General features: G+C 36.6%; 3 protein-coding genes across 7 annotated transcripts; all 3 read left to right on the top strand.

Moving 5' to 3' along the window:
* Positions 1–2,538, top strand: LOC122395783 (sorting and assembly machinery component 50 homolog B). Of its 2 annotated transcripts, XM_043393638.1 has the most exons (8): positions 1–180; positions 425–511; positions 635–715; positions 835–1,053; positions 1,179–1,393; positions 1,461–1,839; positions 1,933–2,227; positions 2,311–2,538. In XM_043393638.1, the coding sequence occupies exons 1-8, from the start codon at positions 160–162 to the stop codon at positions 2,493–2,495; spliced, it is 1,482 nt and encodes a 493-aa protein (XP_043249573.1). In that variant the 5' UTR covers positions 1–159; the 3' UTR covers positions 2,496–2,538. The 2 variants fall into 2 exon arrangements, with proteins under 2 accessions (XP_043249573.1, XP_043249574.1); XM_043393639.1 differs by lacking the exon at positions 2,311–2,538 and having other exon boundaries at positions 1,461–1,843; positions 1,933–2,122.
* Positions 2,539–3,041: 503 nt separating this feature from the next.
* Positions 3,042–7,085, top strand: LOC122395530. Of its 4 annotated transcripts, none has more exons than XM_043393173.1 (4): positions 3,042–3,273; positions 3,885–3,948; positions 4,065–5,561; positions 5,635–7,085. In XM_043393173.1, exons 3-4 carry the CDS (start codon positions 4,086–4,088, stop codon positions 5,842–5,844), a joined length of 1,686 nt encoding a protein of 561 aa, XP_043249108.1. In that variant the 5' UTR covers positions 3,042–3,273; positions 3,885–3,948; positions 4,065–4,085; the 3' UTR covers positions 5,845–7,085. The 4 variants fall into 4 exon arrangements, with proteins under 4 accessions (XP_043249108.1, XP_043249107.1, XP_043249106.1 ...); XM_043393172.1 differs by having other exon boundaries at positions 4,019–5,561; XM_043393171.1 differs by having other exon boundaries at positions 3,885–4,278; positions 4,357–5,561.
* An 8,015-nt stretch (positions 7,086–15,100) lies between these two features.
* Positions 15,101–21,825, top strand: LOC122395737. The gene is made up of 2 exons (XM_043393573.1): positions 15,101–15,592; positions 20,787–21,825. Exons 1-2 carry the CDS (start codon positions 15,475–15,477, stop codon positions 21,128–21,130), a joined length of 462 nt encoding a protein of 153 aa, XP_043249508.1. The 5' UTR covers positions 15,101–15,474; the 3' UTR covers positions 21,131–21,825.
* The last annotated feature ends 528 nt before the right edge of the window (positions 21,826–22,353 follow it).

The following is a 22,353-nucleotide window of genomic DNA, read 5'->3' as shown; positions in this document are numbered from 1 at the left end:
TGTCACACTGCTTTTTCTCTACTTACTGTTCCGAATAATAAATTTGAAAAATTTACCACTTTTTTTTGTTGTTAAATATTAACGGGGCCCTGACAAAATTTGGTACAATATTTTAACGTATCTTCCCATTGAGAGAAATAAAATTAATTCCATTTTAATATGGGAACTTTTCGTGCAAAGGTAAGCCCTTATTATTAGAAAAGCACCGTATAACCTGAAATTAAGACTATTAATTTACACCATGAGTAATTTCTAATAATAATTTGTGGCACTGTTAGTTTTTGCTTACTATTAAGTTTATACATTTCTATTGATTTTATAGTATGTTCATTTTATGCCCAATACATTTTTTAAACATGCTTTGAATTAATATTTTTCGTTGAAATATTTTTCAACAATTTTTTTATGTTTTTTATCGTTTTAGGAAGCAAATATGTCTGGAAACTCGAATCAAGACACGAATAATGCTATTCCAAGGGGGAGATACAATTCTAAAATGACAGACGGTTCTGTAAGTAAAAATTTAGGTGTCTTTATTTAAAATATAATTTAATGAAGTAATTCTGTGCATTTATTTCTTTAGATATACTATTATTTAGGAAGTACCGATTCGTCTAATAATTTTTATTTTTAGTCAGCGTATTTTAATTCGGAAAGGGACTTATTAGAGAAAGAAGATACTAAAGAAAAATCTATCGATTTGCAAACAGTAAAGGCACGTTGAAATTTAAGTATATTATTTAAAGCACTATCTATATTTATAGTATATGCATCAACATTTCAAATTTGAATGTTTCATAAAATAGACTTGTGATAAATTCTTGTATCGAATAGGCAAGAGTTGATAGAATACATGTAGATGGGCTTATGAGAACAAAGGATGACATAATAAAGGCTCAAGTAACAGACCTTTTCAAAGCTAAGGATATGCAAGATGTTATTATACGTGCCTATAAAGTCAAAGGGAAACTTGAAGCTTTAGGATGTTTTAGGAGTATTGGAGTTTACATTGATACCAGTCAAGGTCCTCATGCCAGCTCGGAAGGCGTCGAAGTGGGTCTATATAATTTCATACTGATTCAACAAAAAATATATAATTTCTCAGTTCATTGACAAATTATTTGTTTAAAAGTTAACAGATATTCTTACGAGAAACTCTACATTATATTCTATCCTAGATCACTTTTACTGTACGTGAAATGCGGCGGTTGATGGGTGGAATTAATACTATGGTTGGAAATAATGAGGGTTCTGTTATTATTGGAGCAAAGGCGCCAAATTTATTTGGAAGAGGGGAACGTCTTCAAATGGAGTATTCTCAGGGTACAAAAAGTTCAACTAATATAAATGTATCTGCTGTCAAGCCCTTAGTGGATAGTTGGTTTCGTACAGTGTATGTAAAATTGTCTCTATTTTGACGTATAATATTTCTATTATTTACAGTTTGTTATTTTGTTCAGGTTAACTGGTAGTGTGTACAACACAACTAGTGATTTTCCATGGTCTGGTTATCATCAATGCGATAAAGGCCTTCTATTAGATATCGCTCTTAATCCAGACGGAGCAGGTATATTGAAGCACAATTTACAATATGAAGCTACATATAGAAAAATGATCTGCTCCAAACAAGCATCGTTTCGCGTTCGCGAACAGTCTGGCCCAAGTTTAAAATCCGCATTACGACACATTTGTTCTATTGATAAAAGGGATTCCTTAATATTTCCTACTGCGGGAAGTCTCATACAGTTTTCAACAGAAATAGCTGGGCTTGGTGGAGACATTGGATTTGTTAAAAATGAACTCATAATGCAATCTAATTGGACGCCGCACGAATGTCTTGCAAGTATCTTTCAATTTAAACAGTAGATATTAGACCCTTTAATTACTTACGCTTTGCACAATTTATTATTATCATTAAAAAAATTTAATTAGTCGTTTCAATTGGGTCTGCAATCTGGGCTGCTTCGAGGAATTAACGACAATATGAAAATAAACATAGTTGATCAATTCTTTTTGGGTGGACCAATGAATCTTAGAGGTTTTGATATGAGAGGTTGTGGGCCCCGACACGATGGTAATTCGATAGGCGGCGATGCATATTGGGCACTTGCATTGCATTTATATACACCACTGCCGTTTAGACCCGGCCGGCGCGGTTTTGGGGATCTGTTCAGGTTACATGGTTTTGTGAATGGTGGAAACGTATCAAATTTCACATTTAAATTCGGTACGAGATTTCTCAGAATTATAAATATTTTCTAATATCGTTGATTAATTAATTTTAATAAATTAAAATTTGATTATTTTCAGCCAACGATTATAAAGAAAACATGAAAATTTTCACAGAAAACGTTCGATGTTCCGTTGGCGGTGGCATTGCAATGAAGCTGGGAAATGTTGCAAGACTCGAGTTAAATCTAGTTATGCCTTTGTTATTTATCAGAAGCGACGTATTGCAAAAATTCCAATTTGGTATTGGTTTGCAGTACTTGTAAACATTTCTTGCTTCGGGGTAGTAAATTATATATATTGTATTATTTTTTATCTCAATAATGTGAATATAATAAACTACAATTACGATTATAAATTTATTACTATTACGAAACACATTCTAACATTATTCGAAATAAACGAACGAAGCGTTTCCAATAAAAACTAGTACAAATGAGCATTTAATAATTATTTTCACTATAAATGGTGTCGTTCTTCTGAATCCTAACATTCTTTAAATGTTTATCGAAATTATCTGTACATATAATAAATACGTTTACTTTTCAATCCGTATTAGACACGCAATATGTACGAATTTCTGCAGAAAAATAAAAGATTTCATCAGTTTCTATATAGTTAAAAATCAAGTACTAAAAATCTTGCATTAATTTTGCATTTAATATTTCCCGGGTGCGAGACAGAAAATTTGTACGTTATTTTCAAATGATACGATCTATCAATATCATTTAATGATAACTTACGCACAAATCATCAACAGCGGCGCCTCCTATGTGCATGAATCATGAATGTATAAATTAGTTGAAAATGGCTGCTTGAAAATTGTTCTCGAAATGTGTGCTGTAATAATGTGTCGTTTTACAATGGAATCCTTTGAAATTATTGAAAAATCAAAGCGAAGTATCGTACCCGAAGCAACAAGATTTATTAAAAATTCTTTGTTCAAGGATAACAAGTGCGTTACAGTAAAGAATCAGCCTTCGTATTGCAAGCAAGATTGTCTACGTGATTGCGGTTGTCACGGTTGTGGAGGCTATAATTGTTGTATGTATGCGTAGAAAAAATATTGTTGCATAGGATTATTGCATTATAATGTTTGATATTAAATCATCATGTCTAACTGTACCAATGCCGAACATCTTTTTGACTTTGATTGTCATTGCGATTTTTTTTATATCAACCAATGTACTCGATAAATTCATGGCAAGATCACGTCGTAATTTGAACGTTATATCGATTTGCGAGTGTTTCCAAGAATAAAAGAATTAATGGAACGTAACTTGTCACACAGTTTTATGAATTTTATTACCGCTAAGTAACATGTATAGAATATATATTATTAAAAATATATAAATAATTCCTCCATTCATTGGTAGATGTTGGCCAAGTAATTTGATAAATTTTTAAATACAAATTCTTTTTTATTTATATATTAATAATTAGATGTAATTTTTAAATTAATACTTAAAATACAAGGAAAGAATCACAGCTATCCACTTTTTAATTTCATTGAGCTTTTGTAAAATATCGTTAAAAATCTGGAAATTATCAACCTACAAGAACTTAATGAAATCCAAGTTGGACAATTGAGGTCCTTCCCTTGTTAGAAAAATATTACCGAATAATGTTCTTAATATACCATATTTTTTTTATAGCGCAACGTAGAAGATTTACGAGAACTAAGGGAAGTGCTAAAGGAATATCAATGTGTTGAATAAGGTATGCATGTAATTTCAAAATATGCAACTCCTCAAAATTTGGATTCTTTGTCTGAGTTTAATATTTCAAGTTCAACAATACCCCCTGCTTCCATACTTGATGTCTCTTCTATGCAGCATCTGCCTTTGAAATTAACAATGGAAAAAATCTTTTCAATGAACAACAATACATTAAACATGGAGAATAATATATCAAGCCCAAAGAAAGAGAACATGCTCCATAGCGTGTTCAATGCTTTCAACACGATATGGGAACGATTTTCCAAAGTGTCTGGTTCCTTTATGGCAAGCGTCAATCATCCATTATCAGTAACAGTTGTTCATAATGAAGGTATAATTTCGCACGAATTTTTTAAAAATTTGACAACTAAAAGGGAGATTTTGAACACTGATAATGTATACATTCAAGGCACACAAATAAAGGAATCTTTAAATGTTATTGAAAGTATTCATCACGATATATTTGATGAAAAGAAACCTTATGAAAGCAGAATTTCTAATGAAAATATAAAGGAAAAATTAAATTACAATTACAAATGCAATGAGAAGAAAAACAACGATGTTAAAAGATCTGATAAAAATGTATCTGTTATTACAGAAAATAGTAAAAGTAATTCAATCGATTGTAATTACTTATTATCAACAGAAGAGTCGAACGAAATGCTGGCAGATACTTGTTTATATATAAATAGAAACAAACTGCTCGTTGGAAATAATTTCCATAATTATGCAAATATTTCCAATGAAAGTACATTTACAAACAAGCAAGTTTCTCATTGCATTAATGATAACGTGAACGTAAAAACAACGGAGGAAGAATCTTTTTCATCGACATCCAGTTCAAGCATAGTAAGCGTCGAGTCGAACAAACAGATTACAGTATCAAATATGTTGACGGATATGTGGCATAAAGTTTGCGACCGTGTGACAGATCGGTTCTATAAAACAGATTTAATTGAATCAGATATATCGATGAAAGGATCACTTTCGCCGAAACAACGGCGGAAACTTAACACTATAACAAAGGGCAGAGGTCGAGGCCGAGCGAGATCGCAGCTGAGACGCTCTGGTGTAAGTCAAACTAGACACAGAAAGGAGCGCGCTAAGCATGATTTAGAAGTAGACATTGAGAATGATTTAAAAAGTTGGCAAGAATTTGAGATGTATCATACAATAGAAAACAAAGAATTAGAAGACTGTTTTAGATTAGATGAAGACATGATGGACACAGTAGATGGAAATAGTTCTATATCATATACATTTGCTGATGTGGAACCTAAAGTTCAGAAGCAAAAGATATACAAGATGGTTGATCAAGACATATCTAAATTTTCCACAAAAATGAGACGCATGCCTGAGTGCAGGGAAGGGATAAATGCATTTCATGAAGATTGTGCTGAGAGTAGATACAATTCAAAGAGAAAGACCTTTCGACCACGTCTAATATCAGAAAGTTCGATTAACTCGGAAGATAGTTACTGTATCGTATTTGAAGCAGAATCTGAAGTAACTTGCAGAAGTGATCTTGAGGACAGCGATGAAAGTGATATGGATGAAACCAGCGAAGAAGAAGATAAATGCAACGATAAAGAATCTGTATTTCCCGTTCAAAAAGTAAATAGTTATTTACACCTTCGAATTGTTTCGTTTAATTCCGAGATCATAAACATTAAGATTTTTATTCTAGGTAAAGTTTAATTTAAAGCCAATTGTTCACACAATGGTACATTGGGACTATGCATACCGTGCTGCTAGAAGAGGACCATGGGAGGAAATGGCTAGAGATAGAGAACGATTTAAAGGTCGTATAAATTGCATAGAACGTGTTCTTAATCCCATATTGTCTAACCAACATCGAACTCACATTTGGCAAGAACGATTTGCAATTACCGAATGAAACTTGTATTTGCGATACTTGTAACGTAATTCTGTTATTAAGGGTTAACGGTATGCGCTGTAGCAGAAGAGATGATGTATTATAGTAAGAGGATATGTATTATTACAGTAGGGGTGTTCAACCTAACTGTATAATATGTCTTCCTGGATGACAACAGAGGCTGTGAATAAATAGCGTAGAACATTTGTTTTAAGATATTTTTCATTACAATAGTACAAGTAAATTTGTCATTGTTTGTGCTATAATATTGTCTCTTAGACGTTAAATATTTGTCTTCGTTAAAAATTTTTAAAAGTATAAGCTTTAGATTCTTGCCAATGGCCATTACTTGTAAGCGCATCAGAAAATGACAAGGCTTACTTTATGCACTACATGAATTATATTAAATGATAAATATGATTGTAAAATGGTAAAGTATTTTTTATGGCCGTAATAGTAGCAATTATATTAGTAATAATTAATTTGATTATATTTTATCAAAGAAAGATAAAAACATCATATTGTATCACTTAATATGATTTAAACTGTGTCATTGTAAATATAACGTATTTAACGAATATTTAACAAATATTTTTGCAAAGTAGTTGTATACAAGATCTGTTCAAATATTTCTGTAGTACATATATACATTATTAGATAAATTATATCATTTTACTTAACTAATATATTAAATATGGACAAGTTATTAATGCACTAGTCATTAAATCTGAATAAATTAACAATTTTTTTTTTAATATATTGAAGGAAGTTTAGTGGAAGGTGTTAATTATTCATATTTCTCTTGTTTAATATGTGCCATCATCTCTTCTTCTATACACTTGTTTTATGCCAAAACGGAAATCTTTTCATCATAAATTTTCAACGATTAAATAAATTGTAGAATATGTGCACTCTACAAATACACGAATTAGAATTATATAATTTAAACTACGCATGTTTAAGACATTTCCATTGCATATAGTACATGTTAGGTTTTGTATGAAACAATTTAAATATACCCTCTTTGCATTAACAATTTACAGTGAGATAAAATTAAGTGGATATTATGTGATAAATTGTACCAACGTATTTTGCAATGAACATCATAGATTGCAATCAAAATTGTATGATAAAATTTTTTATACAAATATTAACATACTTCAAACATGCCTTTAATGCGAGACATATGTCTATATTAGGTAAAGATATTTGAGATATTTTCTTTTACTTAAAAAATTTCTTATTATGACATCTAACTAAAAACCGTAATATCTTTGGTATAATTATATTTAATTATAAAGAAAAGTTTTAGTTCAGAATTCAATGGTATGTTTTAATATATATAAATAATATTCATTTTGTTTACCATTCATTCGGATATATTAATTTCTCCAATTTTTTTCTTCGTTTTTTTTTTTAAAGCATTAAAAATGTATATCAGTTAACTGGTTGTATATTTTACTACGATGTAAATTAATTATGTACAATATGTAGTTAAAATACTAATAATTGATATATGTACATACCATACTAATAATGTATTATATCTATATACGTATAACATTGTACTTTAAAAATGTCTAATTGAATTATATTAATTTCCCTTCTTATAATAATTTAATATAGTTTAGATTTATTGTAATTTCCAATGTACACAAAAATGTAGAAAATTAATCCTCATTAATGGTTGCATTCATTTAATGTTTATTAGGGGTTATTGTGAAATTATAGTAATTACATATGTATTTAACATATAAAATAAACAATACATGTATATATTTAATTAAATAAATGCATTCATCTGTTTTGTAACAGTCTATAAAATTGCTTTTTTTTATTACTCAAATGAAATAAAATGTTTTCAAAGAGTATTCGTCAAACGGTTGTATTTATTTTTTCATTTTCAAAGGAAATTGATTCTTTAATCTTCGTTATGTATAACAGATTTTACTATTTGTACTTAGATGCACGTGTTTCTAATATAATATTGTATAAACATACAGTTATAGTGGCGTATGGTGAGTCTAATAGTATTAATTTACCTGTCATGAGTAACTTGAGAAGTTTCTCAGAACCTAACAATGAAGTAATAATACAATTTGAATTATGCCAAGGGCAAGTTACGTGATTGCAAGTACTTGATTGGTGGTCAGAAAACTAACGTTGCATTTACGAACCCTACTCCTTAATTGTGCACCTGCGGATCCATTTTGAAAAACAATATTCTTTCGACACACAGCCGTTTCGCGGTTGCGAGAAAATAAATACGGTGGTTTCTAATAACGAATGATTTTATAGATTACCGAGATGGAACGTCAAACAACTACTCTTCCTTTTTATTCCGTTATAATTACAATAACCCGTTACTATTTCATAGCGATTTAAGGACGCTTAACATTAGTCCTTCCATTCATCCTTCATTAGTTCCTGACAGCATAATTAAAATAACGCACGAATGACCAGAGTTAATGTAATAATTTATGTAGTTTCATGACCGAGATGCATATTTGTACGAACCATTGCGACGATCGAGCACGGTATTCCAACGGTATATTCGCCATTGTTCGGGAAATTGCTGAAAGTCCAGCGAAATGAACCGACACCCTAGTAACTGAACCGGAAGAGGATCGGCACGATTTTAACTGGATGATTGACGCAATGGAAACAATTTCAATTGTCCCTTACAACTGAATTATTCTAATCACGAATAATCGCTAGCAATAACGTAGTTATTATTGCTAATAGTGGGTAGCGATATTAATGATATTCGCATCCGAATAGATGGCACAATGATTTTCAAGTAGTCATGATTTCTTTTTCTCCTACAGAATTATTTAATTTTTGAAAATTTCTTCTCATGTTTTTGTACCTCAGATAATGGAGACATAGACGTCTTTTTAATGTTTACCAAATTGGGTATCGTATGTTGGTCTTTTTCAAATAACAATTATTTATCATATCGGTAACGTCATTTAGAAAGATATTGTAATTTTTTATGTCAGTTTAGTATTTCTTCTTGTTACGATCTGTTAAATAACGATGGTCGTCCATTTTTTTTTTGTAATGTAATCGAAGCACTCCTTTTTTTTACTGAAAGTTATTTGTATCGCGAGTTCAACGACGCGTATCAGAGGGCGATTCTAACGAGCTTGTCGCCTCTTGCAACATCGTTTTCTTGGTTGTGATTTCACGCGGCACCTTTGTGTCTGCTGTTCGAAGAAAGACAGAGAAAAAATCGTCGCTACTATTCAAGTATTATTCCATGCGATCTGCTTTCACCTTTTCACGATCGCCGATGCCGGAGGTGTAGAGAACCAGTTGTGAGGCCTCGTTGACGCACCGCATGAAATTCTGAGTTCCGAGATTAAATTTTAGAAGGTCCTCCCGACACGTCCGGTTAGATAACGCGGCTGTCCCAGTTACTAAGTTAACACCGACGACAAGATGTTTATGTTCGGTAATACGGATCATGCTTTTTAGCCTTTCTTGGCTCGTTGTATGGTCTGTCGGACCTGTTTTCAAGCGTAACTAATTGATACGCCTACATATGTACATATACATGTTTGCCGGATGAATTTCTTTTCTTTTTGTAGTTCAGACAACTATACAACTAACGGAGTCTATTGGAGTCTTCTGATACGAATCCATTTGATTTTAGGAACCTTATTCCTGACCACTTAAAATGAGTTGTTCGTCACGCCTGGAATACATCGAATCGAATAAACCTTTCACATAAAAACGTTTACATTAATTCGAGAACCCGTACGCTATAAATGTCGGTTGAAATTAATGCGAAATTTTTAAGTACAGTTGTAAGAAAAATTTATAAGTACGATGTAATTTAACTAGATCATAACGCTACACGCATTAACGCCAGAATGCAACGTCGTCCGGTATAACTCGGCTGTTAAAAAATTACATCATCCGCATATCCGGCACGAATTCACGTTTGTTTTGCTTGTACGAGCAACAGGAACGTGGTTCGGGGCATCGGCGTGTTTCGCAATGGCTTTCTTACAGGCACTGAACAACGGAGTGTTGTAAAATTGAAACTAACAGAAGACGAACTAGTCTACTTGTTACTTCGTTATCAAATACAGAGTTTTTCCCAATGCCCTTTCGCCGCGGGGTTGCCACCCTCTCGCGCGACTAGATACACGGTCTTCGCGACAAAGAACTTCGTTGTTAAAGTCACGATTGATTTAAGAAGTCACCGGCTTCTTGACGCACATAATACTTAACACATTACCGACCGATAGCCTATTAATCGACTTTATTACCGGCCAACACTTACCGACCGATAGCGTATTAATCAACTTTTTTACCGACCGATAGCCGATTAATCAACCGCTACCGGTCGGTAAAGTGTTAAGATAGAACACATCAGAACTTCGATATCGCATATAAAATTCGTAGTACGATAGCACGTCGCCAGTACGTAACTGTAACTACATACGTTTAAAAGCACAATTCAGTGAATTCTTTCGGTATTAATTTGCTGGTAGAACGCGTTACGTTTCGAGTCTCAACAAACCCCTACACTAGTTAATTACGTTCCAGTGTCCATCTGAAAAGAAGTAACCACGCAGTTGTTTACGGATTTCTTTCCGATGTCCTCGAGTGTGTTTGGTTTGGCCACGAGGTTCAACCCGTTGGTTTCCTTTCCAATCTTCGCCTCGTCGTTCGATTTCACCAGCGACTACGTCTTTATTTTCGCCAGAGCTTCCGCCAAAGCTCCTCCTCTCGCTTTCTCTACCGACGACTCTTCACCGATCGTGAGTTTCTCCCCGATGGCTGACGGAGATGACGCCGCTTGTTTAGACCTCAATCGCGCGATAGAAAAGGAGAAACTCCGTTAGCTACATTCTCGAAACCCTTGTGATTTTCCACCTTCGAGCCGGTCGATAAATCCGACGGTCAGCGTGTCCCTACCGTCATTGTTGCTCGCGAACGCGGTTCATAAATTTGTTGATTCCAAGCAAACGAAATTCCGCAACAAAAAGATAGCATAATATGTAATTTACTTAATTATCATAAATGTCATTGAATAATAATAATTGGGAACTATGCAGATTAAACACGACGTAAGACTTAGATCCGAACAAATTCAATAAATCACGTTCACGTGTCAGCGGCCGACAACGACTGGCAATTTCTAATGCTCCCGACCGAACAAGCTTTGCACTCGCCACAGTGGGTGGAACTGAGCTTTCACGAACCTAACTGAGACCTATGGGCTTTATTGAATCCTTGTTCCTACGTACTTGGCTCACAGACCCATAGAAAAGCGAATACCTGTAAAATTATTAATGTTTATTAATATTTATTAAATATCAATTTGTTGCTTATGGCATTCATACACGAAGTATGATCTATCATTAATATTATTAGTCTAATTACCCAAATTACCCAAATTAATTAAAATTTTTCCCAGAGCAGAACACTCTGTACATGAAAGAGAATTTCGTCAAATTAATCTCTTATCAACTAAATGTATCGCAGAAAGAAACGGTGAAAGTCAATTAGTCGCGCACGATACAAATCTGTATCATGTTTCTACATAATAAGTAGAAACGACAAGCAATAAGTAAAGACCATTTGCAATACAGTCGTAAGATAACGTCAATCATTTATACGCACGATTTGAATCATTCTGAATTATTTAAATTTGGACGGAGATCGTGTTTCTTTATTGTTAGCGAATGTATGTAACAATCGAGCGGTACTCGAGGCAGTATATTCCACGAAAAAAAGAATTCAAAGATCATGTTACGCTTTCACGAGTTACAATAATTTGTAGTCTCGCACAAGCTGTACACAAATATGTTTGAGTTCTGCAGAGAAAGATGGAAAATCAAGAATAGTTTACGATACGAATGCGCGTTCTTCTACATGTAAATCATTAAAATCGAGAGGCCCTTAAAGTCGAAGTCTACGGTGACCAATGCCAAGGTGGTGTCGAGAAATACCGAAGATCTCTCGAGGAACGCTACAGCCGCGAACTTGCGAACGGCCTTGCAGCCGGAGAAAGTAACCGAGCCTCGTGTAGGCGGAAGTCTAAGACTAAGTCTAAGCCTAAGCAAAAACCGACACAGCAGCCGAAGTAACGATCGCCGTTTTCAGCGTTGTCAGAACAACCGTGGAAGCTGAAGAAGAGGTCGTAATCGTGGAAGGTGTGAAACTGAGAGCTATTGCTTCGACAATAACCGCCCACACGACCTACCTACGACCTTCAACACAGTAAAAAAAATTACGTGGGCACGACAATGATCAAAGTATAGCGAAATCATTCGTACTCGTGATTTGTTATATGTTGATCACATAGTTACCAGCGTTGTGCGAGTCATATCGTAGCATGCAACTGTAACCGACACAAAAACTTTGTGGTTTGCACCCGACAATGGTATTGCTTAACAGATAACTCGAAACTGACTGCATTAAACTGCTGTATACAATGTTCTATCAAGTATACCTATCTTGAAACACGAGGAGCACGGACCTGCTGAAGTGGTGCCCGACGAAGCACGAGGAATGCGACTGAAACTAACCGAGTCTAACCGAGCGAGGCGACGAAGTTAGGGCAAGTTCAACCGTGATACGCATGCGTTTTCGTACCAACGAGTATCCTGGAATTGAAAAAAGCAGTCGTTAACGGGATAATAAAATCGATTTACGTACAAATGATAATTGCAAGGACGACAAACTCTTGCAGCAGATGAATGCGCTTTTACCTTTTTCTTCCCCGTACCTTTCTCTTTGCCCTACCAGGCATAAAGTCATCACCACATGGAGATGAAAGGTAGTCTGGCACGTAGCTAAACGCTCGATCTTACTACTGCATACGTACAATACAAATTATGCGCGCCAAACCTGAAACAGCTTTAAAAGAAACGTTTACTTTTCGAAGAGATACAAAAATTAATTGTCTATTTTCCGTATATTCGGACAATATAAAGACTTGAGACTATCTTCTGAAAATATTATGTCGAATATTCAGATTTTGTGAAGAGAACGTGATCGTTTAGGACACCACGCGCGCAAAATTACATCTACACAGGCGACGGACGTTTAACGTTTGAAACAACCCGAACTTGTTCCGAACTAATGATTCAAAAGGTTACAAACGCTTCGCTCGGGATAAGGATGCCAGTGGGCAACTTTCCCTTTCTTCTTCACTTTCCTACCGCATGATTTTACTGTACGATACCGTCGGATAAGTTCATCTTGCTAATTAGATTCCAGACGAATAAAATATAACCATGCAAGTGTTGCAAATCTATCCGACACTGTTGCGTTCGAAGATACTTATGTACAGGTTGATCAAGAATTAGATGATCTTTAATACATATTATAGGGATATCGCGTAAACATGGAGCAGGGAACGCTTTCTTTCGGTGTTAGGAACACTATTTATTTACGGTAGAGTTTTGCGAAAGTGCCTAGAAAGTTCTTAGAAGTTTGATTTTAGTAAGAGTATTAACTCTTCCTTCCTCCTGGTACAATCCATAGGTGGTTGACTTATCCGATTACGATGAACGAACAAAGAAGATGGTAACAAAACTCGTATATCTAAGCTTTGCGTAAAATTCTGTCTCAACTCTTTTTTTAAGTTTTTTCAAAGACCACGGCCTACCTTTTGCACTGTAACTGTATATTTATCTCTGCATCTTCGTATAACGTATTTAATCTATCTTGATTATATAAACTGATTCGTGAAAATGATTCGCATATTGTGTGCAACTCTGGTGCAACGGAACCATATTGTTATTACTGTAAGGTAATTACCGAACGGTACCATTAAAGTTTCTCGAAAATTCGATCATAATCGTATTGCATGAACTTATTACGCAAACGTTATTAACCGTAAGACGTACAACCTTAATTCCTTCCTATTTTTCGCTTCAAATGGCCCGGAAGAAACTCTCTACGGCATTATTATTACTTGTGTCGGTCGAACGATTGCTGGTAACCGCGTGTAAAACAGAGGGCCGTTAATTGACAAAATACCTTTGACTTTAAAAGCAGCGAAAGTTAGCAAAAAGTACAAATTGTACAGGGAAAAACGATTGCCGTCAAAACGGCGATACGCTTTTACAAGCGTCCTGCAATCGTTTGGCACAATTTCGTGTTTAAAGAAGCTAACTCGTACATATAATTCTAGATAAGCTGAATAGCAATACATTTTCATTTACAGATCCTTCTAATATTCGGCCTGTATCGTTGCTGCATATAAATAACCGCATTGAGTAGATCTAGAGAAGGCTGTCGCTGCATCACTTTACCTATCAATCATAGTAAATAGCATGTTACGAAAGATACGAATTTCTTTCCCTTCGGTTGCAAGATTGTTGGAAGAAGCGATTTTACGATTCTCCGCATATTTGTATGTATGCCCATAGAGTTACTTCCGTCGAGTATTTAATACAACGAATTCTAGTTTAAATCTTTCACTTGATTCGAAGAAAGGCTTCGTAGATCGTTTACAAAAAATTACGATGTATATAGAAATTTAACTTGTAGCGTTTAATCAACCTATCTTTTCCCCCTGCAAGTGTAATCCCCGAAGAAATTCAGTCGTTACTCATCGCGGAAAGCGCGAACGCGTCGCGTGTAAATATGACAAAACGAGGCACGAAAGGGAAAACGAGTTCGGCCAGACTCTTCCTTGTGCAATACGCTAAAGAGTCGCGTGACGCAGTCACGAATGTCGCCGGATCGCCTTTGTTTGTCCGTCTCAAATTGGGCACACACAAACGAATCGTAATATATGTATAGAATATAACACGCGATCTTGGAAAACCTTGGCGGCGCGAAAACAGCGTTACATTGGTATTCAATTTGAATCGATTTAACTCGAGGCTCTGCACGAATGAACGTAATTCGATTAAGTGGCGACCCGAAAGACGGGACCGAGAAAAAAAAGAAAAGAATAAAAAGTCTGTGAATCGAACCGGTAACCCACTTCGTCATACGTATCGCGGGCAAGTGAAATGCATTGGTCGTGGATCCGATTCGATTTACATATTTCGATAGTGCGTGAGAGGGTCCACGTCGGGTGACACCTCTGATAAAAAAAAAACCTGACCGCGATAAATACGCTTGGTCGCCGGCTGGCGGAGAGGATGCGGTATTCGAAAATTTCTTTATAAAAATTAAATACAATAGTTTTCTATGCATCTTTCCTCGAGCAGTGCGACCAAGTTTTCGTACAAAGACGAGGAGCTCGACGATCGAGCGTGAAACGCGAACGATACTTTGGCGACTGGTGGTTCAAAAGGTGAGAGCGGTGTGGCTGGATTTAGCATAATCGAGCGCATCGATGACGACATTAGCAACGACGAATTTCCTTTAACGCTGAACGGAGCAGTGCTCCACTCTTCGCGCGAATTCGGACAATCGAGAAAGAAGGCGAGTGCGAGCCTTTCCTTCGTGCTCTTGCAGCAGCTGAAATCCGACCTCGCGACAATCGGCATGTGAGAGACCATAATGTCTGGTGGGGACTGCAGGACCCCGCCCCGTAGACAGCTATAAAATGCCCGTACGAGAATCGGACCCAACCAGTCTTAATCGGTACACGAAGGCCCTTTTTTTACCTTCCTTCTTCGATAGGCTCGGTATTGATATCCTCCCTCTCCACATCATCCTGAGACCATGAAGCTCATCCCGATCTTGTTGCTTGTCGTCGCGGTCGCCTTTGCCGCCGAAGAGAAGAAGGAGGAAGAACGTCCTAAAACATTTAGAAGGCTCATTCCAGCCGATATTCTTCGCGGTGAGTCTCCATTTTCAAAATTCTATCACCTCTACTTTAGGTCTTGTCGTCAGTCCCTTCGCCGGCAGACTATAACGCAATTATAATACCGTTCAGTTCTTTTCCGTTAGGGATGTTGCGACGTATTAATCCTGTCGACCACATGACGTTGCAATCGCAGTTTTTCCTCCTACGCAAGTTTAAGTAATTTAGTCCACGAACGATAAGTTTTAAACGTCGCAAAATTGTACAATGTTCCGTGAATCTATTCTAAATGTTGTAGAAGAAAGAACATTGCGTGCAACGGATAATTTTCAAGAATAGGTATCACGGTACACGGTGCAATTCTGGTGTATTTATATTCGCATTACCTCCGACAATATTTTACAATATTCCATCAAAATCGGAGACTGTCGATTGGACGATCGACCGGTTTTTTCATTCATGCACATTTTTTACACAATTTTCATCCGACAAACCGTTCGTCGGATCGAGAGAAGCGCGCGTACGCAAGAGTTTCGAAAGTAGGACGATTTCGACCACTTCGGACAGTATTTTAATAGAAATTATATCGCAAATATAATACAGTGGAAACCCCTTATTCGAATACCAATTATCTGAACATTTTACTATTCGAACACTCTATGTGTTACGAATGGTTTACCAGTTCTGTAACATAGTAAAAATGTGGTTAAGCATAGTTTCGATAATTCCGGATGCAAATGCTGCTTCTCCAGCTTTCCCATTCACAATTAAAAGAGAGCCTTGAAACGAGACTCTTTTTACCTCGTGCTCCACCATTGTGCTTGGCAGTCATCTCGTCGCGTTGTTCATCGAACCGAGACTGTTTCCAAGACAAATGGTCACATTCTTCTCTTTTTTTTCTCTCTCGAAGAAACGACGATTGTTCTCGGCGACAGGCCGTGTCCGTCGACTCCGTAGATCTCGATTCATGGTTGCGTACAATTTGGGCGGACATGCGTGCAGATAAATAGGGAACAATGGTCGCAGTCAAGATCACCGGAACCGCGTGAAAGTTTTATAGTGTAACTCTCGCTATTCTTGACCATATACCACGACCAGGCTCGCTTCGTTTTCTCGCATGATTTTTCTTTATACGGCACGCCCTGCATCGGTCGAACGCGGCTACGTCTTCAAGGTAAATTACCTTTTACGAAATACGCGCCCGTAATCTGCAATTAATCGCATTACGAGACGCTAAATTGTGTCTTTTGTGGATTCGAGGTCGATCGCTCGATACGAAACAGTGTCAATTCCCATGGGCAAAATTCCACGTTCCTTATAAATGAAATTTACACTTGCTTCGACTGACCGGCCAGATTATTACCAGCGACTGCGTAATGTGCATACAAGTGTGCAACGGGATAGAAATGGAATTGATGCATCTTATCTTACGGAAATCGTAAGCCAATAAACTCACGTAGCACAGTTATTGCACTTTACTAGCCATTGGTTATCGCGGGCAATTATTATTAATCATCAAAGTTCCATTCCAAATTCTACCGCAATTCTATATAAAAAAATATATTTAAATTATTACGACTATACTTGTATTGCTTGTTGAATCCCTTCAGGTTCAAGTTTTATGTCGCGTTCAGTTAATGTAAACACACTTGTTACGTATTTTTAATCCCGCTATCCTGGCGCAATGAAGGATATCTTCTCGATCGGTTGTCAATGTGTTAATAGTGTCCTTGTCGATTCTGATTCATACGATATCATGGATCAGGCCCCAGGCAACGTGACCCAGATACTCCGTACATTTTGCTCCGAACCTAGATTCCGATGAATAATCGAATTGCTCACGATCGGTCGTTTTAAATCCGAACACGGTGTTACGTACTTTTATGTACGTTGTCGCGTGTCCAGGGCAATGTTCGAACACTGAGGACACGCTATTTATACGCACGCGGAATAAGGATAACGAGACAACATCGCATTACGAAATTCGAACAGAAAAAGATTCGATGCAACGCAAAGATGGGCATAACGTTACTCGATCATCAGATAAATTATCAAACCGATGTACCATTGGTGACATTATGATATTGATCGTTAGAATAGGCTTCGATCAATGGGTGGTTTATCAGCGAATACTTGAAAGATTATTCGTGAAACGGTTCATTCGTTCTCATCGAAGTTATGTTTCTCAGTCACGAACGTTTCGGTGTACCCGTTTCAGAAAGTAGAGCCCTGGGCTGGGCCGTTAGCGACGAAAGTGGGCCCCCGAATGAAAATTCGCGGTGAAAGATGATTGCACGTATTTGTTGGTAAATTTTCAAACGAATCGTTTACCCTTTGATTATCCTGTCGTGCAATCAATGATTGCACGTTGCAGTAGAGGCTGCTTTATCTCCTGACTAATTCGCCGTAACAGAAGTCTTTCTAAATGAGACACGCACGACTGCCCCCGCGACAAATAACACGTTATTACGGAGAAACATTAGACACTTATCGATACGACAGCCTGTGTATTTGTTACTCGAATAGATAAACGATAAGAGGTATAATTATCCCATATCAGAAACTTCTACTTAATTAATTCTATTTGAAATTTAACGTGGAAGCTTAGCTTTTCGTGAAAAATAAAGCGAACAAACGTAACGTTACACCTACTGACATGAAAGCTAATCCTTGCAAGCAGACGAATCTTAACGTCGGTGAAAGTCTAGGAGTCCGCTATGAATCATGTTCTACCGCTTCCTGAAATGGTTTTCTTCCCAATTATGTAGCGACGTTTATTTCGCCAGCGTTAAAACGCTTTTAAAATAAATCATACCGGCAGGTTGCATGGACGCGTGCACGAGTTTAATAAATTATCGTGTCGATTTCAACGTTTTTTGCCATTTACCGCGTTACCGTTAGATTACTTTTTCTTGCCGCTGAAATCTTACAATGTTATTAATAACATTACTCAACGAAACGTGGAATCGTGTGTCTGACCCTTTCTCTTTTCGAGAGGCTGGTTTCTCGGCATACAGAGAGTACAATACCCTCGCATCGGTGTTTGCGCGTTCAGAAATTAATTAGCATCGATTGCATTTGATAAGGCGATTTTTTTCACCGCGGTAAACGTGTTGCAGCGCTTACGAATACGTACTCCAAGGTTCATCTCGAATGTTCGACCATCCGACACGAAACTTCTCGAGCTACTTTCTTGTGATCCAGGTGTCCCGCAAGAACTGGTACCATAAACCGCAGTACATACAGAGTTGGCGTGAACGTCCATCGCATAAAACCTTCGGTGTAACGATGGCATTGAGAAAACTGTAACAAACACGTCACTGCTTAAATAAATCACGTTCATAGAACACGGTGATCTTTTACACTGAATTCAGATAAATGTGTAAAAAGGAAACATGCATTTATGTTACACGAAACAGTTGGATGACCTCATTTCTAGGCGGTACAGTAATTTAAGTACACGATTCACCAAGTATATTCAACGGTATGTTGGAGTATTCCCGATGTTTATTATTTACCGATTAGTCAAATGGTTTGACCATACCTATCATTGAATATTCACGTCGTTGTTTCCGTAATCAACGAGCTTGTGAATTTTAAACCAAAGAGAAAGAAGCATTCGAGGCATATCAATAGATTCAATCAGAGTTGGCGAATAATTGCACAAGTGGTAACTCGATGTGACAGCGAAGGTGTTTATTATTTACCGATTAGTCAATTGGTTTGACCATACCTATCATTGAATATTCACGTCGTTGTTTCCGTAATCAACGAGCTTGTGAATTTTAAACCAAAGAGAAAGAAGCATTCGAGGCATATCAATCGATTCAATCAGAGTTGGCGAATAATTGCACAAGTGGTAACTCGATGTGACAGCGAAGGTGTTTATTATTTACCGATTAGTCAATTGGTTTGACCATACCTATCATTGAATATTCACGTCGTTGTTTCCGTAATCAACGAGCTTGTGAATTTTAAACCAAAGAGAAAGAAGCATTCGAGGCATATCAATCGATTCAATCAGAGTTGGCGAATAATTGCACAAGTGGTAACTCGATGTGACAGCGAAGGTGTTTCTCCTCGAGGTTTTCAATCCGTAAATCACCGTCAACGAAACTTCTCCGTCGTGTCTATAATACATTAGGACGCGTTCCGTTTTCTGCGACGTCTCTGTATGGGTACGTCGAAAGGCATGACGATGCTGATTAAAACAGTTTTACCGCAGCACATAGGTACGTATATACGTTAGAAAGTAACAACACCTTTCACGAGTGCATAGGTATACATGTATATGTATGTGGCTAATGCACCCGTCCACGCGTAGTACACAGGGCTCGTATCGAAGAGATTATTGCAATCTGCGCGAGCTGTTGTCCATACAGAATGAGATTTTACTTTCGCATCGTCGCGGTGATCGGGTGAAAAGTTACCGGTGATTCATCTGGAATAGTATTTTATGAGAGATTAATCGCATGAATATTGTCGAAATTGTAATTAAAACAATTCAAATTCGTAAGGGGAGGCATAACAAAAATGGGAGAGAACATTCTACCAAATTGATGGAAACTCCAGAGAAGTAACCAGGACTGCAGTTTCTTGCTTAAGAGTACTACAATTTCTTAAACATATAAACATAGTTCATTTAATTTAACTTAATCTCTGTGTCTAGCGGACCTTATATTTCTATGTTAAACGTATAAAATTTATTCATTTTATATAACCTGATGCTATATCAAACGTTTGTAAGGTATTGTGGTTGCTAATGACCCTAATGGGTTGATGCAACAGTAAAAAAAAAAAAAAAAAAACAATAATTGCACTTTTAATTCGCGTCTTCTGATACCTTTGCTAGAAATAGTATTAAATATCCGATTCTGAATTCACGAGATCTTCCGTGTAACGGGCGTTTAGTTATTTCTAACGAACGAACCAAAAGATATCGATATCGTTTCCAAAATGAAAAACCCTGCCAAGTAGCGGTATGTTTTGTTGCATAAATATCATTATATTACGTAATTATGTATTGGATTCCAGTTTGTGCAATGTACTGATCCGATACTTCCTTTACGTAACATATTCGATGTAATTCGGAAACGTGTTCTCCATAAATTACAAGCCAGTTTGCTGTTAGGATGTAACCACAGACAATGCTATCGTATCGATACAGTGGTGGTTAACAAACGATTGTTTATGATTATTCGTAAAGACATGTATGTATGTTCTGTTATAGATTTTCCTGGCCTATGTTTCGCTTCTACAAAATGCGCAACCATTGAGCCAATGAAATCATGGGACCTGGCACCGTTCTGCGGTCGTTCCACTTGCGTACCAGAAGATGACAACTCCGGTCGCCTGTTCGAGCTTGTTGAGGATTGCGGGCCTCTCCCGAAAGCCAACCCGAAATGCAAGCTTTCGGAGAAAACCAACAAGACAGCACCATTCCCAGACTGCTGTCCGCAGTTCGAATGCGAGGAAGGAGCGAAACTCGAATACCCGGAAATCCCAACATTGCCACCACCCACGGAAATCGTAGAGAACGAGAAGTCACCGAAAACGGCTCCAGCGAAAGCATAATACCGGACATAACATTTGGCCTCCGCGGATCTAACCAAACAGTCAATCGAATAACAAAAATATTAATCGATTTCATGTCAGATCGCGATTTCGACACAAAGATACCCACTTCTGTTTTATTATATTGTTTTCCTATCGATTACTAGTTAACGCGGTATTTTATATAATTTATGTGACAATATGGGTTTCGGTTTTCTTTCACGATACGTATTACGAATACCGTAACAATTTTACAAATATTCGTTCTCGAAGAATCTCTAGAGGAAATGAAAAATTAACTGGAACAGAAAAATATTAATCATTATAAATTAATGTTAATAAAGTAGTCGAAGACAATATATCTAAAAAGAAAAGAGGAAGGAAGATTGTAACGTTGGAATAACAATGCATACCTATATCCGAGAAAACATCTCGAGGAGGCCACATAACAACTTCCTGTTACCTTTCAACGTGATTTAACTTCACGCGGGATTAAAATTACGTTGTATATAATTGATGTACTTCCATTTTTAAAGTCAATACACAATTCTGCAAAACCAGGCAGAAAAATAAAAATACAATAGCAATACTATCGTTAATGTTAGCGAACCAGCGTCGTTTTACAGCATTGTGTCTATTCAGTCTCCTAGTCCCGGAAATGAGATTCAAATGCTATCGTTTGTTCTCAATTCCGGTTGCAACAATTTTACCCAAAAGAGAACTAATTTTCGTTTTTTTTTCTTCTGGAAATAGACAGTTCTGCGTATGTAATGTAAAAACATGTGTGATTGTAATTATATGTAATTAAATAAATATCTATTTAATTAAACACTCGTCTCATTAATACACATTCTATGCGAGGTATACGAGTATACCTCGTCCGTGCTTTCACCTTATGGACTTTCCTGGCCCAATCTGACTGCCATACCGATCTGAAAATTCGGAGGTGATTTTAGCGTCCTCTTCACATGGATGGCGGTCAGTTGAGAAACTATTCACTGAATTAGTATGGATAGGCAACATCTGTAGTGTTGCGTAAATACATGTGAGCTGACTATGGAAGAGATTAAAATTCATTTCTGAATCTGTTGGTAACGTTGCGAATGACACGAAAATGGTAATGGGATTTCGAGACCCCATAAAAATGGGTCAAAAAAATCCATTGGGTGAAAGATCTACTTCTATACCGCATCTGTGACAATACTCTAGAATCTTTTATGAATCAATGAGAATCAAAACTAACC

This window comes from Colletes gigas, unplaced genomic scaffold, assembly GCF_013123115.1.
Source record: "Colletes gigas isolate AHSC1104 unplaced genomic scaffold, ASM1312311v1 Colletes_gigas_Sc00006, whole genome shotgun sequence".
Lineage (NCBI taxonomy): Eukaryota > Metazoa > Arthropoda > Insecta > Hymenoptera > Colletidae > Colletes > Colletes gigas.
The sequence above is the reverse complement of the archived record's forward strand: the minus strand, read 5'-3'. Positions and strand labels throughout refer to the sequence as shown.

What these genes read in the sequence shown, in the direction of transcription:
- LOC122395783 (XM_043393638.1), top strand. Translation starts at nt 160, where the DNA reads ATGGGAACTTTTCGTGCAAAG. An exon ending in CCAGCTCGGAAGGCGTCGAA is followed by an intron (nt 1,054 to 1,178) that starts GTGGGTCTATAT and finishes ATTCTATCCTAG; the next exon opens with ATCACTTTTACTGTACGTGA. An exon ending in GGACGCCGCACGAATGTCTT is followed by an intron (nt 1,840 to 1,932) that starts GCAAGTATCTTT and finishes AAATTTAATTAG; the next exon opens with TCGTTTCAATTGGGTCTGCA.
- LOC122395530 (XM_043393170.1), top strand. Translation starts at nt 3,951, where the DNA reads ATGCATGTAATTTCAAAATATGCAACTCCTCAAAATTTGGATTCTTTG. An exon ending in CTGTATTTCCCGTTCAAAAA is followed by an intron (nt 5,562 to 5,634) that starts GTAAATAGTTAT and finishes TTTTTATTCTAG; the next exon opens with GTAAAGTTTAATTTAAAGCC.
- LOC122395737 (XM_043393573.1), top strand. Translation starts at nt 15,475, where the DNA reads ATGAAGCTCATCCCGATCTTGTTGCTTGTCGTCGCGGTCGCCTTTGCC. An exon ending in TCCAGCCGATATTCTTCGCG is followed by an intron (nt 15,593 to 20,786) that starts GTGAGTCTCCAT and finishes GTTCTGTTATAG; the next exon opens with ATTTTCCTGGCCTATGTTTC.